The following is a 17,253-nucleotide window of genomic DNA, read 5'->3' as shown; positions in this document are numbered from 1 at the left end:
GATTTTAAGACATAATTTTACCAAACCTTATTACAGTATTACAAAAATAGCATTTTCTTTCATTTCACAAAAAATACGTTTCCTTGTAAAATGTACAATTGCAAAAAATATGACTAAAGAAAAAAATATTTTGTCTTTTTGCAGAAATTAACTACAACTTCACAGATGTAAACTGAAAAAACAGGTACTGACTATCCAATCAGACGGTTAAAAACTAAATTTTAACAAATTGTGAATTTAACTTTATTATTTTAGCATTTGGTGTACTGTTAATCAATTCTGAGTTCTTATGATCATACTGATCACAAAAGGCTTATTTTGTAGCTGTAATGTTTATATAAGCAGAAGAGCCTTGATCAAAAATAAAGGTGCAGTTTCATGTTTGACTACAATGTGGCAGCATTTCCTCTGAATCAGCTTACATTGAACTACAGACTGTGATATATTAACAATACAGCAAAAAAATTTTTAACAAATTGAATTTCACTTTATCATAATTTGTTTTAATTTCAAGATTTCATTGTTAAATAAGTGCATTTCACAATTATTACATAGTATAGGCTAAAAACTCTTTTTTTCCATCTCGGTAATGCATCTTTTTCAATCATACTTTGCTTCACCATCTCCATATCTACTACTTTATATCTTTGAAGTGCTGCTATCTGACTTAATTGTGAGGTTTGTGTTTTCAAAAAATAAATTGACCATGTTTTATGAGACTAAACAGGGTCTCATAGGGTACTGAACTGTCTTTAATACCAGGTAGGGGCAGAATTGTTTTTTTTTTTTGTTTTTTTTTTAAAGAGCAATTAGTGAGTGTACTGTGCATGATTCTAAATGAAAGTAAACTTGATAAATTTTATTCCGGATTATGCGAACTGCAAATATTCTATTCCCTCGCTTGGAGAAAAAACAAATTTTCCAGGTCGGGCAGCACTACAACTATGGTTGCTGTAATTCACAATGGAAGTCTAAACTAGTGTACAGCTTCGACAAAAAAATAGTTGAATAAGTCTTTGTAAACATTCTGAGAATGTCTCGAACAGCAACAACCAAGTTGGTATTAGTCACAGAAGGTCCCTCTCCACTCTAACAGTGTCACAGACATGGACTTTTGATTCCTATATCAGAGACACCTGGTAATCCATCCCCACGGCCAAAGCAATCATATCCACTTATATATGGTGTAGATAAATGTACAGATTGTTTATCACAAGAGAAACTACGCATTTTCATAAATGAGCTACACCGACATCAATTTCGAGGGATCAATTTGCTGGTAATACCATCAATACAATATGGCTGCAGTCAATCTGACAGCCACCCTGAGGCGATGTTGTGGTTGAATTTTGTTGAGACAATGTGTGTGTGTGTGTTCTGTGTCAGCAAAGTTCAGTGGGGTCCAAAAGTTCACTTTAGACCACTAACACTTTCACAACATTTTGATATTGTTTATAATGAGATGTTTGTCCCTTTAATATCTCTGGAATACAAATATTGGGCCATTGGACAATGCTGCAAATCAAGCACAACTGCTGGTAATATTCGTTTTTTATATGTTTAAAACAATGTGATGAAGTGCCCTGATTTGCTGGATTAACCAAAAAAAAAAAAACGTATCCTTTCTGGCTATTTAATCTGGCAATTTCTCAATTGATTTCTCAGACAATTTATCACACAATATACTGTAGTGTGCTATAAATTTACATATACTGTGAGAATTGTGTCGACACTGTTCACTCCTACTTAAACTGGTAAATGTGTGTTGTGAAAAGAAAAATCACCCTAATTTAATTGAATTATCCTGTGATGACGTTCCTCAATGTAGATCTTATTTTGAAAATCATGACCGGAAGTTTGATTTAAGTCTCAGATTTATGATTACCCCCTAGAAAAGACGTAATTAGTGAAACGTGCTCTGTCTATTTCCTGTTTTTTGTGTCAACTAAACTATATGAATATTTATTTATTCATTCCCCCATTATTCATATGTGCATTCTGATCTGCAGGGTTTTATTTTGAAGATTTCTGACCGGAGGTTATTGAGTCCATTCTTCTTCGCTTAACCCGCTCCAGTGCACCGGCCGGGGTTTTAGCTAGCTGAAACAAGTGTCTTATATCGCCTTGTCCTTAAAATGTCTCACCCAACACCGTCTGACAAGCCTTCCAACCCTGAGAACCCCCGTGTCTTCTTCGATGTAGAAATCGACGGAGAAAAAGGTCGGAACGTTTTCTATTTAATGTCGGCTAACAGTTCTCTGTGGTCAGTTTAACCGTTAGCCTTGTTAGCTTAGCGCCACCCTGGCTCGTTCCAGTGACTATTAGAAACGGATTAATTTACCAATACCTAGAAAAGTTACAATTTAGAAATTGGTTAGTTTGTGAAATATAGATGTTTGTATTTGGTAGAGCTTACTAATCTTTATTACGAGCAGGCCCATTTAGAGAGCTTGTCTCTTGAGTGCATGAACCACGTGTGGTTGTTTTGTCTTGTAAGACTTGTAAATGTAGCCAATTTTTAACTTTAACTTTGCTATACCACTGTAATCTAGTTGCTAAGTGCTTATAATATGTGTGGATTCCTTTGGTTAATTACTGATTATTTAACTTACTGTAGCTATGTCATTTAAATATTACTAAAAGATACTATATTTTACTGTAGCTTGGGAAGGCCTGTTCTGCAGATTATATTTGGGATTGTTAGGTTATTTGTAATGCCTCTTGAATACCTTAATATCCTGCTACACTTTCAAATCTGTAATGTAGGAAAGATATCAATAATGTAACAATCATAATTTGTTCTATGTGAAGGTGCAAGTTGAGTATAAATTAAAGGAAAAACTTGAATATATGCGAAGAAACATAACAAATGCAGATGCTTCCACACAGGTGCACTGCATGGTACAAATAAGCCTTCAATATCCAATCATGCTCTGAGGAAGGTATAGAAATGCTGAACACGCCCAGTTGTTTCTGATTCAACTGGACACCCATGGGAGCTTGTTGGACAGTGCTCTCTCTACCACCATCATCAAAACACCAAATGAGGGGATATCCTTTGGAAGAAAGGTGTTCACCCCTCCAGTAGAGTTCCAGAGACTAGTATACTCAATGCCAAGGTGCATTAAAGATGTTCTGGCAGCACATGGTGGACCAACACCCTACTAAGACACTTTATGTTGGTTTCTCCATTAATTGTTAACTCATCTGTCTATGATAACTTAATCCAGATTATTTCCAGGTAGACTATAATGTACGTGATTTAGTTAGTCAGAGTCTGTGGCTAAACTTGTACAGTAACATTGCACTGAATGGTTTTCTGTCCACAGCTGGCCGAATAGTCTTGGAGCTGTTTGCTGATATCACTCCCAAGACTGCTGAGAACTTTCGGGCACTCTGCACTGGAGAGAAAGGCACTGGCAAATCAACCGGGAAACCGCTGCACTTCAAAGGATGCCCATTCCACAGAAGTAAAGAGCCTTCATATCTGCATATAATGTGACATTTGAGTTTGGAGGGACACCTTGAAGTTTTAGTTCACGCACATGAACTAACACCTGTGTAGAAGTGGCTGAAAGGACATCTAGTGCGCTGAGCTGTGTAGCTTCTTGGATCCTGAAGTCCTTTTTTAAAAAAAACATTGACAGATAAAACTATATGCATGGCAACATTTTACAAGGGGTGAGTGAGAAAATATTTAGGTGATGTGACCCTTTAATTTTAGGTCAAGGTTTCCTCATTAAATTTGTGACCCCAAAAGGCAGATAAGGATAGTTTCAGTTGTCATGACTCATGAGGAAGTATATTATATAAAATGAAAAGTAAGTGGATTTAAATAGACTAATTGAGCTTTTGTTTTCTTTAGCTTTTGTTTTCATATACTCCCTATATGAGTATAGGGAGCCTGAAGCACTGCAGACATTTAGTCCGTTTGATCTATAAAAATAATTTGGCTGTAAATTTGTTTTTGGCAGTCATCAAGAAATTCATGATCCAAGGAGGTGACTTCTCCAACCATAATGGCACCGGTGGAGAGAGCATCTACGGGGAGAAGTTTGAGGATGAAAACTTCCACTACATGGTAAAACTACTATCACTTTAATCCCCATTGTACGACTCCACTACAGGAGATTTTAAAGAGGTTCTGGGGTTTCTTCAATCATCATATAACCTATCGCTGTTTGTACTCTAAGCAGTTATTTTTCTCTAAATTAATCACTTGAAAAATAAAAGTCATACCTGAATTCTTGTTGACTAATTTTGCTTAAGAGTATACTAGAATTTTTGTTTTTGTCCTCTTCTTTTGGACTTGTGTTGAAATTTTCTTCACCAAGTGTTTATGATACGACTGTGTTTTCTATCGTGTAATGATGTATTTTCTTCTCCATGTAGCATGACAAAGTGGGTCTACTAAGCATGGCCAATGCTGGGCCAAACACCAACGGCTCACAATTTTTCATCACTACTGTCCCCACGCCACACTTAGATGGAAAGCATGTGGTCTTTGGACAAGTCTTGAAAGGGATTGGGATCATAAAAATGTTGGAGTCGATTGACACTCAAGATGATGCCCCTGTAAAGGTAATTATTTCCAGCGAAAAAAAAAGCTGTCGCCTAGCGGCACTTGTTTTACGGCCATGGTGATGATACTTTCAGTTGTTGTCTTCTTTATTTTATATTTTTCATATACAGACCAAAACATCTTTGCACAGTACATTAAAAATCTGCGGTCAACTGGATTGAATCATATTTATATGTAAGAGTAATGAAATGGCTCTGAGAACTTTCTGCTCTTTAAATTACATTTTTTCTGTCTAAAATTTCTGCTCATATCTGTCTTTGCAGCCATGTATCGTAGCAGACTGTGGTGAGCATAAGGACGGGGACAGTTGGGGTGTTGCACCAAGCGATGGATCAGGGGACACCCATCCAGACTTCCCTGAGGACTCTGACATCGACTTTAAAGATGTAAGTATCAGTGAGGTCTTTGATCTTCAAGGACACAGGTGAACTTTGGCAGATAGCATCAGACTGTTCTGCAGGCCTGAGTTAAAGGGCCACGCTGGCATTTGGGGAAATGTGAAAATGTTTGTCAGATGAGAGGATCAATATAAATTTCAATATCAAGATCCAGGACATGTTTAGCATAGAAAACACTTGAAGCAGAGGAAAACAGTTACTAAATAAACTCAAGGGCTTGGCCTCAAAATGAGAGATGATGGATCCCTACAAACATTTTTGGTGTGGTCACTTTCGATTTTATCTTGAAATTAAGTGGTTTAGACTGTCTGGCTAAATGTTTTGTTTACAAACTGTCTGAACGATTGAGTTTCTTGCCCTGTTGATGAAGCGATGTGTTTGTGTTCTCAGAACTCAGGCTGCACCCTGAACACACTGTTGTCATGACCAATAAAAATCATAGCCAACCCCACAACAAAAAGACTGAAATGTTTTTTTTATTTTTCATGACATCAGCCATGTTTTCAAAGTAAAGAATTTAAGTCTCCAGTTGTACTTTCACTTTCAGGTCGATAAAGTTCTGTCTGTCGCTGAGGACGTCAAGAACATTGGAAACAACCTTTTTAAGAATCAAAACTGGAAAGCTGCTGTCAACAAATACAGCAAAGCCCTCAGGTAATGTATACTGGCACTGTGTGTGGTTTACTTTCAGTCAAAATCAAAAATGAACAAGTAATGAACACATTTACAAGACAAGGATATCTTAATTATTATTAGAAATCCCATGAAAAGACCAAAACCAACAACACACTTGTCGATCTTCTCCAGCCTGTTTGTTGCTCTCAGCTCCAAACCAGTTTGCTCCTATTGAAGACATGAATGAGTTACGCTTGCATAGTTTCATTTCTAAAAAAAAAAAGAAAAAAAAAGGCAAAATTATTCCCTAAAAGAGTTAAGCAGAATTTAGTTAATTTTACTCAAATAGTAATAAGTGCATTTGTTGGCGGCTGTTTCCATCTATGGATTAAAATGCACTAGTGAGTATTTCTGGCAGCAGGATGGTATATGTGGGATTGACTCAAAATGAACTAGAGTTTCCATGTTCATTGAATGTCACCCAGTGCAACAGTGTGGCTCATTTATGTGTTTTTAATATTTTTTTAGACAATGATGGAGGTCTATGGTACAGAGGAATAAGATATATGAAGCTGCACAGACGAGACTTGTTAGTGGCTCAAATCACTGTTCTTTTTATGGGATTTGCCTTATCTTTTTAAAACTGAAATGGGAAACCACACTTGTTTTCACTGCTCGTTCTATTAGATGAAGTGTGTCTCTCAGGAAGAAGATGCATTTAAATATGGTCACCCTTTGAAAATTAAGTTCATAGAGAAGGAAGAAACTGGAGGAAGAGGGTGCAGAAATCATATTGTGACAGATTGCTGTTCAGCGAGAATGTTTGTGAATAGGGAATGACAACAAACTGCCGGTCATATACAGTATAACCATTAAATGTTGCAGATGACCTTCAGCGCCTTTAAAATACTTTGCTGCCTTTTTAAAAAAAGGTAGCAGTAGTAGATTCAGGCACCTTCCTTTGATCATCCCACTGCAGTTTCACCTGTTTGACAGTTGAGATTTAACAGTGCTCAACAACATTTTTTCTATTGACATCAGTCATTGCTGTCACCAACGAGGAGCCTGATTTTTACTTCTGCAGGTACTTGGAGGTGAGTGGAGATCAGCTGGAGGAGGATGCGCAGCTGAAACTGGAACCCACAGCCCTCAGCTGCTTCCTCAACACAGCAGCTTGCAAGCTGAAGATGCAGCTGTGGCAAGATGCCCTGGACAGCTGCAGTGAGGTAACATAGGCCAGAGCATATGATTAACATAACACGCTCATTAGTTTACAGCTCATGTGCCACTCAGGCTCCCCATGCTTAGAATCAATGCCTTCCTAGTAGTAGATGAGAAGATCAATACCACTAAATATGAAGCTAGGCAGCAGCTGTAGCTTAGCATAAAGACAAGGAAAAGGGGGGAACAGCTAGCCCTTCCCTGACTCTGTCCAAAGGTAACAAAATTTTCCCACCAGCACCCTTTTAACTTTTTAAAAAACACTAATTGAGCAGTGACTTCCTGGAGTCTTGTCATCGCTGTCACTCCAGACATGACGTCAACTTCCCAGAAATCTCATTTATGTGCAAGTGCACTTAAATAAATCCTTGGTTGGACCTATCTTACCTAATCAGTGATTGAGGGAATCTAATAGCAAAAATAAATTCTTCAAATGATATTGCAAAATTGATAAAATTAACATACAAGGAAGAGGGACTTTATGTTCTGATGTGTATTTCATTTGTGTCTTACAGGCTCTAGAGCTGGACCAAGCGAACACTAAAGCGCTTTTCCGGAGGGCCCAGGCCTGGCAGGGCTTAAAGGAATACAGCAAAGCCATGGTAACATCCATAACAGCTCCTCCGTCTCTTCAGTGGCTTTTGAGAAATTATAATTTCAAAGACTGAGAGCCTTTTGTATTAGACACAGTTCAAAATGTACATATGTTATTGTCTGTATAGATAGACAATGTCCTCAGTTCATACAGCGTTAGAAGCACAGGACTCTTGTTTGTACCATATGTATGTTTGATTCAATAGTATCATTGGAAAACAAACAACCATTGTGTGCTGACAGAAAGCAGTAACTCCTCTTATTTAGTTCACCCTTAAATTTCTTGTTTAGACGAGACTGAATCCAGGTGCATTGAATCTGACGGCAGCTTGACGTAGACATTGTTTTCTGTGCTTCTCATTCGACAGACTGATCTGAAGAAAGCTCAGGAGAAAGCTCCAGAAGACAAAGGTGAGGAATTTGATCTTCAGCATTTTCTGTTTGTTCTGCCTTTTGTTGCAGAGCCTTACTGTGATTTGTTATCATGCCAAGAATGTAGCAAATACTGTATTTTCCCCCTCCTAGCTCATTTACACATTTTTGTTAATTTTACATTTCATGCATATTCACACATTAGTTACGTGGGCTTTAGTACAGAGAGCCAAGTGTAACCATAGTTCACATTTTGAAAGGAGACAATTTGACCATAACATTAAGAATGTGGTATATATCTAGGTTATAGAAAAGTCAAATACATGAGACATTTATTTATGAATAGTATAATATTATTGTCTAATTGTGTGCTTTTATTATACCTGCACTTGTTGTTTTAGGGAACAATTTAGGAGTATTACATCTTCCAATATGTAAAAGCTTAAGTGCACTGGGTGAAATAAAGCTCTCTGAAAATCTAGAGCACTGCTCTTTTGATATTTTAAGCTGCAGTTTATTGGCTGCTGGCAAGGAGATAAGCGCTATCAGTGCACTTCATGCTCTCCCTGTGCCTTCAGGAGTAAGCTGTCTTTAAAGTGAAATTGACAGTGTGCAGAAAGACAGACAAAATGTGCCAAAGTGGACACACACGGGCTGAAAAACAATGTTGGAAACCTCAGCGTTCAAGGGGAAATATTTTTCCTTTTTTTTTCCAGTTTTGATTCATTTGTTGAGTTTGGTGTTTGATAAACTAAGTGAATCCGATTTCTCTCTTGACAGCTATCAGCAACGAGATGAAGAGAGTTCAGTTTAAAATCCAGGAGGAGAAGGAGAAAGAGAAGAAAATCTATGCCAAAATGTTTGCTTGAAAATTTCACCTAATGATGCAATGAATTGTTCATATCGTTAATCAATATTTGAAGTCATCTCTACAGGGGAAGCTGCACTTAACACAGATAAAGTCTGTAACCAGGTACAGTGTTTTCAGTTGACAGGTTCTTTCATGTTTTCCACCCGGCACATTTTTCACTGTCTGTATTCTTACAAGGGAATAACTATTGTACGTTTTAAGCTGTCTTCATTTCGACAAGCGTGTTCACTGTAATGAATAGTTTGAACATTAGATTGATGTGTGGCTGACTCCACTGCTCTGAAAAAATAGGTTTACACTTGGCATTGTTCTGTAGTTTTGAAGCAGTTCAGCGTGTTGTATCATGTCCTAGAAGACATTTTGATACAGTGCCCTTTGCGACATACAGTACATCCATTTGTTTTTATTTTTTTTTTTTACAGAGGTCAATAAATCAAAGGACAGCAGTCAAGTGTTCTTTATTCATTACTGTGATATATTATCAATGATATTATGTACAGTACTACGTGGATCAAAATGTACCTGCAATAATGCTAAAATAAACCTTAATTTAAGAGCTTGTTTGGTGGTTCCATTATAGATTTTGATGCAACTATTACAGTTGGTCAAGTACTATTTAAAAAAAAAAAAAAAAAAAAAAAAAAAAAAAAAAAAAAAAGCCACTTTACATTTAAAATGCCCATAATGTGGATATTAGTGATACTGCAAAACTACAAAAATGCTGATTTTGACTTCTTTGAGTTTCATTATGGTCCCGTATCTCAATGGTTTCCATAATCCCTGTAAGAATTTCTATGACAACACAGTTCTCTTTTCAATATCCTTTTTAGAGTTTTTATTTTTTAATATTCTCAAAAACAGCTACATGGTTATTTCAGTTCAATACTTAGGCACATTTGCCTGCTGGCAAGTACTGTCATCCTGAATGTCATTGTACTTTACAGTCATCTTTCAAGACAAAAATGGTTTTAAAAAAAAATCATGCGGTTCACATTCCATTGTAGGCTGGTCCGCCGCCACCCTCAGGAACAACCCAGTTGATGTTTTGGCTCGGGTCCTTGATATCACACGTCTTACAGTGGACACAGTTCTGAGCGTTTATCTGCAATCTCATACCATCTCCTGTTTCCATGGGAACATACTCGTACACACCTAGGACAGTTGTTGGGAGAGAGAAAGTAAACTTGTTAGAAAACAGACCAAGGAAAACAACAAACTTTACTATTATGGATGGAACAAATAATCAATGCAGCAATGCATCATCAAATGCTCTTGTATGTTGCCTTATCCAAAAACTGGTTTAGCACCAATAGCTAAGGGGCACAAGTGAGTCACTACATTACATTAACTCATTAGGTAGACACTAGAAACCAAAGCAACTTACAGGTGAGGGACATCACTAAAGCTTCAGTGCAGTAGGAGACCTAGGCGTAAGTACTATTCACTACATCTATTCAATAAGTAAAACTACACATAACTTGCCAGCTGCATGAACAATATTGTTTATTAAAAAACATGCATGAACACCTCATGATGTAATATAATAGTAATGCCTCACTACACTGACTTTTTATGCCATAGTATACTATGACTTTTTTTTTAAATTTTTATGCCTTACTATACTATGACATTTTTTTTGCATTTTTATACCTTACTATACTATGACTTTTTTTTTTATTTTTATGCCTTACTATACTATGACCTTTTTCTGAAATTTTATACCATAGTATACTATGACATTTATTTTGCATTTTTATGCCTTACTATACTATGACATTTTATACCATAGTATACTATGATGTTTTTATGACGTTTTATATCATACTATACTATGATGATTTTTGGCATTTTTATACCTTACTATACTATGACCTTTTATAACTTACTATACTATGACTTTTTTTTGAATTTTTATGCCTTACTATATATACTATGACTCTTTTTTGACATTTTATGCCATAGTATACTATGACATTTTTTTTTGCATTTTTATACCTTACTATACTATGACATTTTTATGCCTTACTATACTATGGCATTTTTATACCTTACTATACTATGACTTTTTTTTGAATTTTTATGCCTTACTATATATACTATGACCTTTTTCGGAAATTTTATACCATAGTATACTATGACATTTTTTTGCATTTTTATGCCTTACTATACTATGACGTTTTTTGGTATTTTTATGCCTTACTATACTATGACTCTTTTTTGACATTTTATGCCATAGTATACTATGACATTTTTTTTTGCATTTTTATACCTTACTATACTATGACATTTTTATGCCTTACTATACTATGAAATAGTTTTGCATATTTATGCCTTACTATACTATGACCTTTTTCTGAAATTTTTATACCTTACTATACTATGACTTTTTTTTGAATTTTTATGCCTTACTATACTATGACATTTTATACCATAGTATACTATGACGTTTTTTGGTATTTTTATGCCTTACTATACTATGACTCTTTTTTGACATTTTATGCCATAGTATACTATGACATTTTTATGCCTTACTATACTATGACATTTTTATGCCTTACTATACTATGAAATTGTTTTGCATTTTTATGCCTTACTATACAATGACCTTTTTCTGAAATTTTATACCATAGTATACTATGACATTTTTTTGCATTTTTATGCCTTGCTATACAATGTTTTTATGACGTTTTATACCATACTATACTATATATTGATTTTTTAATTTCTTTTTTTACACTTTATGCCATAGTATACTATGACATTTTTTGGCATTTTTATGCCTTACTATACTATGACCTTTTTCTGAAATTTTATACCATAGTATACTATGCTGTTTTTTGGTATTTTAATGCCTTACTATACTATGATGTTTTTATGCCTTACTATACTGTGACATTTTTTTTTTTTTTTTTTTTTTTTTTTTTTTTTTTTTTTTTTTTTTTTTTTTTTTTTACTTTTTATGCCTTACCATAGTATACTATGACGTTTTTTGGTATTTTTATGTCTTACTATACTATGACTTTTTTTTTTATTTTTATGCCTTACTATACTATGACATTTTTTGGGCATTTTCATACCTTACTATACTATGACTTTTTTTGGTATTTTATGCCTTACTATACTATGACATTTTATACCATAGTATACTATGACGTTTTTTGGTATTTTTATGCCTTACTATACTATGACTCTTTTTATGACGTTTTATGCCATACTATACTATATATTGATGGTTTTTTTTTTTTACATTTTATGCCATAGTATACAATGATGTTTTTTGGCATTTTTATACCTTTATATAATATGACTTTTTAAAAAATTTTTATGCCTTACTATACTATGACATTTTTTTGCATTTTTATGCCTTACTATATATACTGACTTTTTTCTGAAATTTTATACCATAGTATACTATGAAATTTTTTTGCATTTTTATGCCTTACTATACTATGACATAGTATACTATGACGTTTTTTGGTATTTTTATGCCTTACTATACTATGACATTTTCTTTTGCATTTTTATACCTTACTATACTATGACATTTTTCTGAAATTTTATACCATAGTATAGTATGACGTTTTTTGGTGTTTTTATGCTTTGCTATACTATGATGTTTTTTTGCCTTGCTATACTATGACGTTTCATGCCTTACTTTACTATGACTTTTTTAAAAATTTTTATGCCATAGTATACTATGATGCTTTTTTGCATTTTAATGCCTTACTCTACTATGACTTTGTTTGGCATTTTCATGCTATACTATGATGGTTTTATGACGTTTTATGCCATACTATACTATATATTGATGTTTTTTTTGTTTTTTGTTTTTTTTTGCATTTTATGCCATAGTATACAATGACGTTTTTTGGCATTTTTATGGCTTACTATGCTATGATGTTTTTTGGCATTTCTATGCCTTACTATACTATGACTTTTTTTTCTTTTTACATTTTATGCCATAGTAAACTATGAGGTCTTTTTTTTTTTTACATTTTATGGATACTATACTATGATGTTTTTTTTGGCATTTTCATGCCTTACTATACTATGAAATTTATTGGCATTTTTATACCTTACTTTACTATGTTATTTTTTGGCATTTTTATACCTTACTATACTATGATGTTTTTATGACGTTTTATATCATACTATACTATGATGATTTTTGACATTTTTTTGCCTTGCTATACTATGATGTTTTTTGGTATTTTTATGCCTTACTATACTATGATGTTTTTATGACGTTTTATGCTATAGTGTACTAAGATATTTTTATGCCTTACTACACTGTGACGTTTTGTGCCTTGGAGGGTTGTCACCAGAACCGATACTTCGGTACCAAGTCGATGCCACGTGGCGAAAAATGGGAAGGTACCCGTTTTTTCGTGGTATCAGAGCTACTGAGAAGTACCAACACATGACGAGATTGATAGTCACCCTCTTAGGAAGTAACATAAGATTGACATCCTATTGAGGGAGGCAGTTAAATGAGTGTTTGTCACGCCCCTCTCGTGCATCAGGTCTCATTGCGCACAAGCAGGATGTCATTAACTGTATGAGCAACTTATCTGTGCAAAAGGGTCTTACCTCAAAAGTGACAGTAATTCACCAAAAACTTGTGTAAAAGAACATTAACACTAATTACTGCATCACTGGCAACATTTGAGCAGTTTCTCCGGCACATGCTCTGCCTCTGCCAAAGGGAGGATGAGGAACGTCCACTACTAGGCTGCAGTCTAGCCGCAATAACAAATGGAAGATGGCAACAAGTTCAGGCACACAACCTGGTCCAGCTGCAGCACCTCAGCTCGTCGAAAGAAAAAGCCTCAAGAGATGCATGTGGAAATATTTTGCTTTCATGGTGGATGTTGAGGGGTTGATTCTAGACCCTAAAAAGCCCGTTTGTTAATGGTGCCTTCGCACTTTCCAAACCACAGCTGAAATGCTGTGCAATAAAAAGTTTACTGCTTATACTTTAGCAAAGTATTGTATACTTTAAATACTTGAAGGCTACATGCCACTGTTCTTTTTTGATGTGTCAATAGCTGTTTAATTTTATTATATCTATTAAATGTCCATTTTTTTTTATGTCCCAGAGTATTAAAATGCTCTGCAAATAAAAGTTGACTGACTGTATATTTTAGCATAATATTGTTTACTCTAATACTTGAAGGCTACATGCCACTGTTCTTTTTTTGCTTTGTCAAAAGTTGTTTCGTTTTACTATATATATTATTTCCACATTATTTTTGTCTCAGGTCACTATAGTTGAAAATTTGTGCAATAAAAAGTTGATTGTTTATATTTTAGCACATTATTGTTTATTTTAAATTCTTGAAGGCTACATGCCACTTTTCATATTTTTCAATAAAGGAGTGAAAGAGAGTGTACATGGAATTTATTGTGTTTTTTTTCGTTTTTACCGTGGTATCGAAACAGGTATCAAGAATCGTGGCATTTCACTGGTATTGGTATCGACTACTAAATTATCTGGTATCATGACATCCCTAATGCCTTGCTATACTATGATGTTTTATGCCTTACTATACTATGATATTTTATGTCTTGCTATACTATGCTGTTTTTATGACGTTTTATGCCTTTGTATACTATGATTTTATTTTTACATTTTTATGCCATTGAAAACTATGACATTTTTTGGCATTTTTATGCCTTGTAAGGTTGTCACCAGAACCGATACTTCGGTACCAAGTCAGTGCCATGTGGCAAAAAACAGGAAAGTACCCTTTTTTTTCGTGGTATCGGAGGTACCGAAAAGTACCGACAAGTGACCAGATTGACATCCTATTGAGCGAGGCAGTTAAATGAGTGTTTTCTCACGCCTGCTCGTGCATCAGGTCTCATTGCGCACAAGCAGGATGTCATTAACTGTATGAGCAACTTATCTGTGCAAAAGGGTCTTACCTCAAAAGTGACAGTAATCTACCGAAAACTTGTGTAAAAGAACATTAACACTAATTACTGCATCACTGGCAACATCTGAGCAGTTTCTCTGGCACATACTCTGCCTCTGCCAAAGGGAGGCTGAGGAACATCCACTACTAGGCTGCAGTCTAGCTGCAATAACAAATGGAAGATGGCGACAAGTTAAGGCACACAACCTGGTCCAGCTGCAGCACCTCGGCTCATCGAAAGAAAAAGCCACAAGAGTCGGAAATATTTAGCTTTCAAGGCGGATGATGAGGGTTTGATTATAGACCCTAAAAAGCCCGTTTGTAAATGGTGCCTTTGCATTTTCCAAACCACAGCTCAAATGCTCTGCAATAAAAAGTTTAGTGCTTATATTTTAGCAAAGTATTGTTTACTTTAATACTTGAAGGCTACATGCCACTGTTCTTTTTTGCTTTGTGAAAAGTTGTTTCATTTTACTATATATATTATTTCCACATTATTTTTGTCTCAGGGCACTATTGTTCAAAAGCTGTGCAATAAAAGTTGACTGTTTATATTTTAGCACATTATTGTTTATTTTAAATTCTTGAAGGCTACATGCCACTTTTCGTATTTTTCAATAAAGGAGTGAAAGAGAGAGTACATGGAATTTATTGTGTTTTTTTTTTTTGTTTAATTTTTACCGTGGTATCGAAACAGGTATCGAGAATCGTGGCATTTCACTGGTATAGGTATCGACTACTAAATTTCTGATATCGTGACATCCCTAATGCCTTGCTATACTGTGATGGTTTTTTGGCATTTTTATAACTTAATATACTTTGATATTTTATGCCTTGCTATACTATGATGTTTTTTTTTTGACATTTTATGCCATACTATACAATAACATTTTTTGGCATTTAATGCCTTACTATACTATGACGTTTTACACCTTACTATACTATGATGTTTTTTGGCATACTATACTATAATGTTTTTTTTTTGACATTTTATGCCATAGTATACTATGACGTTTTTGGCATTTTTATGCCTTACTATACTATGACGTTTTATGCCTTAATATACTATGATGTTTTTTTTTTGACATTTTATGCCATATGATGTTTTTGGCATTTTTATGCCTTACTATACTATGACGTTTTATGCCTTACTATACTATGATGTTTTTATGATGTTTTATGCCATACTATACTATAATGTTTTTTTTTGTTTTTTTGTGTTTTTTTTTTAACATTTTATGCCATAGTATACTATGACGTTTTTTTTGCATTTTTAATCCATACTATACTATGACCTTTTATGCCTTGCTATACTGTGATGTTTTTTGGCATTTTTATGCCTTACTATACTATGACGTTTTTTGGCATTTTTATGCCATAGTATACTATGACGTTTTTTGGCATTTTTAAGGCTTACTATACTATGACGTTTTTTGGCATTTTTATGCCTTACTACACTATGACGTTTTTTGGCATTTTTATGCCATAGTATACTATGACGTTTTTTGGCATTTTTAAGGCTTACTATACTACCATGTTTTATGCCTTGCTATACTATGATGTTTTATGCCTTACTATACTATGATGTTTTTTTTTTGACATTTTATGCCATAGTATACTATGACGTTTTTGGCATTTTTATGCCTTACTATACTATGACGTTTTATGCCTTACTATACTATGATGTTTTTATGATGTTTTATGCCATACTATACTATGACGTTTTTTGGCATTTTCATGCCTTACTGTACTATGATGTTTTATGCCATACTATATTATGATGTTTTTTGGCATTCTTATGCCTTACTATACTACCATGTTTTATGCCTTGCTATACTATGATGTTTTATGCCTTACTATACTATGATGTTTTTATGACGTTTTATGCAATACTATATAATAATGTTTTCATGGCATTTTTATACCTTACTATACTATGACATTTTTTGGCATTTTTATACCTTACTATACTATGACTTTTTTTTTTTTAATATTTATGCCATATTATACTATGACGTTTTATGCCTTGCTATGCTATGATGTTTTTATGACGTTTTATGCCATACTATATTTTGATGTTTTTTTTTTGTTTTTTTTTTACATTTTATGCCATATTATACTATGACCTTTTTTTGGCATTTTTATGCCTTACTATACTATGACGTTTTATGCCTTGCTATACTATGATGTTTTAATGATGTTTTATGCCATAGTATACTATGACGGTTTTTGGCATTTTCATGCCTTACTGTACTATGATGTTTTTATGACGTTTTTTGGCATTTTTATGGCTTACTATACTATGATGTTTTTATGATGTTTTATGCCATACTATTCTATAATGTTTTTTTTTTGTTTTTTTTTACATTTTATGCCTTACTATTCTATGACCTTTTTTTGTCTTGCTATACTATGATGTTTTAATGATGTTTTATGCCATAGTATACTATGACGTTTTTTGGCATTTTTAAGGCTTACTATACTATGACGTTTTTTGGCATTTTTATGGCTTACTATACTATAACGTTTTTTTGGCATTTTCATGCCTTACTGTACTATGATGTTTTTATGATGTTTTATGCCATAGTATACTATGACGTTTTTTTTGCATTTTTATGCCTTACTATACTATGACATTTTATACCATAGTATACTATGACGTTTTTTGGTATTTTTATGCCT

General features: G+C 34.1%; 2 protein-coding genes across 2 annotated transcripts in view; one reads left to right on the top strand and one right to left on the bottom strand.

Moving 5' to 3' along the window:
• Positions 1-2,046: 2,046 nt before the first annotated feature.
• On the top strand, positions 2,047-9,209 carry ppid (peptidylprolyl isomerase D). Its single transcript, XM_023397963.2, has 10 exons — positions 2,047-2,220; positions 3,330-3,470; positions 3,975-4,081; positions 4,393-4,581; positions 4,846-4,968; positions 5,528-5,634; positions 6,680-6,821; positions 7,332-7,418; positions 7,779-7,821; positions 8,563-9,209. Exons 1-10 carry the CDS (start codon positions 2,136-2,138, stop codon positions 8,649-8,651), a joined length of 1,113 nt encoding a protein of 370 aa, XP_023253731.1. The 5' UTR covers positions 2,047-2,135; the 3' UTR covers positions 8,652-9,209.
• The window catches only part of etfdh (electron transfer flavoprotein dehydrogenase), a 22,612-nt gene continuing 14,454 nt past the window's right edge, over positions 9,096-17,253 (bottom strand). Inside the window, exon 13 of the mRNA XM_023397962.2 lies at positions 9,096-9,805. Within this exon, the coding sequence (XP_023253730.1) occupies positions 9,642-9,805 (164 nt within the window). The 3' untranslated portion in view covers positions 9,096-9,641. The remainder of the gene's footprint in view (positions 9,806-17,253) is intronic.

Source organism: Seriola lalandi, unplaced genomic scaffold, assembly GCF_002814215.2.
Source record: "Seriola lalandi dorsalis isolate HSWRI2012SDOR001 ecotype SW California unplaced genomic scaffold, Sedor1 jcf7180002054972, whole genome shotgun sequence".
NCBI classification, from domain to species: domain Eukaryota; kingdom Metazoa; phylum Chordata; class Actinopteri; order Carangiformes; family Carangidae; genus Seriola; species Seriola lalandi.
This window is presented reverse-complemented; position numbering and strand designations above follow the sequence as displayed.

Excerpts from the sequence above, each read along its gene's own strand:
- ppid (XM_023397963.2), top strand. The coding sequence starts at position 2,136 with ATGTCTCACCCAACACCGTCTGACAAGCCTTCCAACCCTGAGAACCCC. Across the intron at positions 6,822-7,331 it reads CCCTGGACAGCTGCAGTGAG|GCTCTAGAGCTGGACCAAGC; the intron begins GTAACATAGGCC and ends TGTGTCTTACAG. Across the intron at positions 7,822-8,562 it reads GAAAGCTCCAGAAGACAAAG|CTATCAGCAACGAGATGAAG; the intron begins GTGAGGAATTTG and ends CTCTCTTGACAG.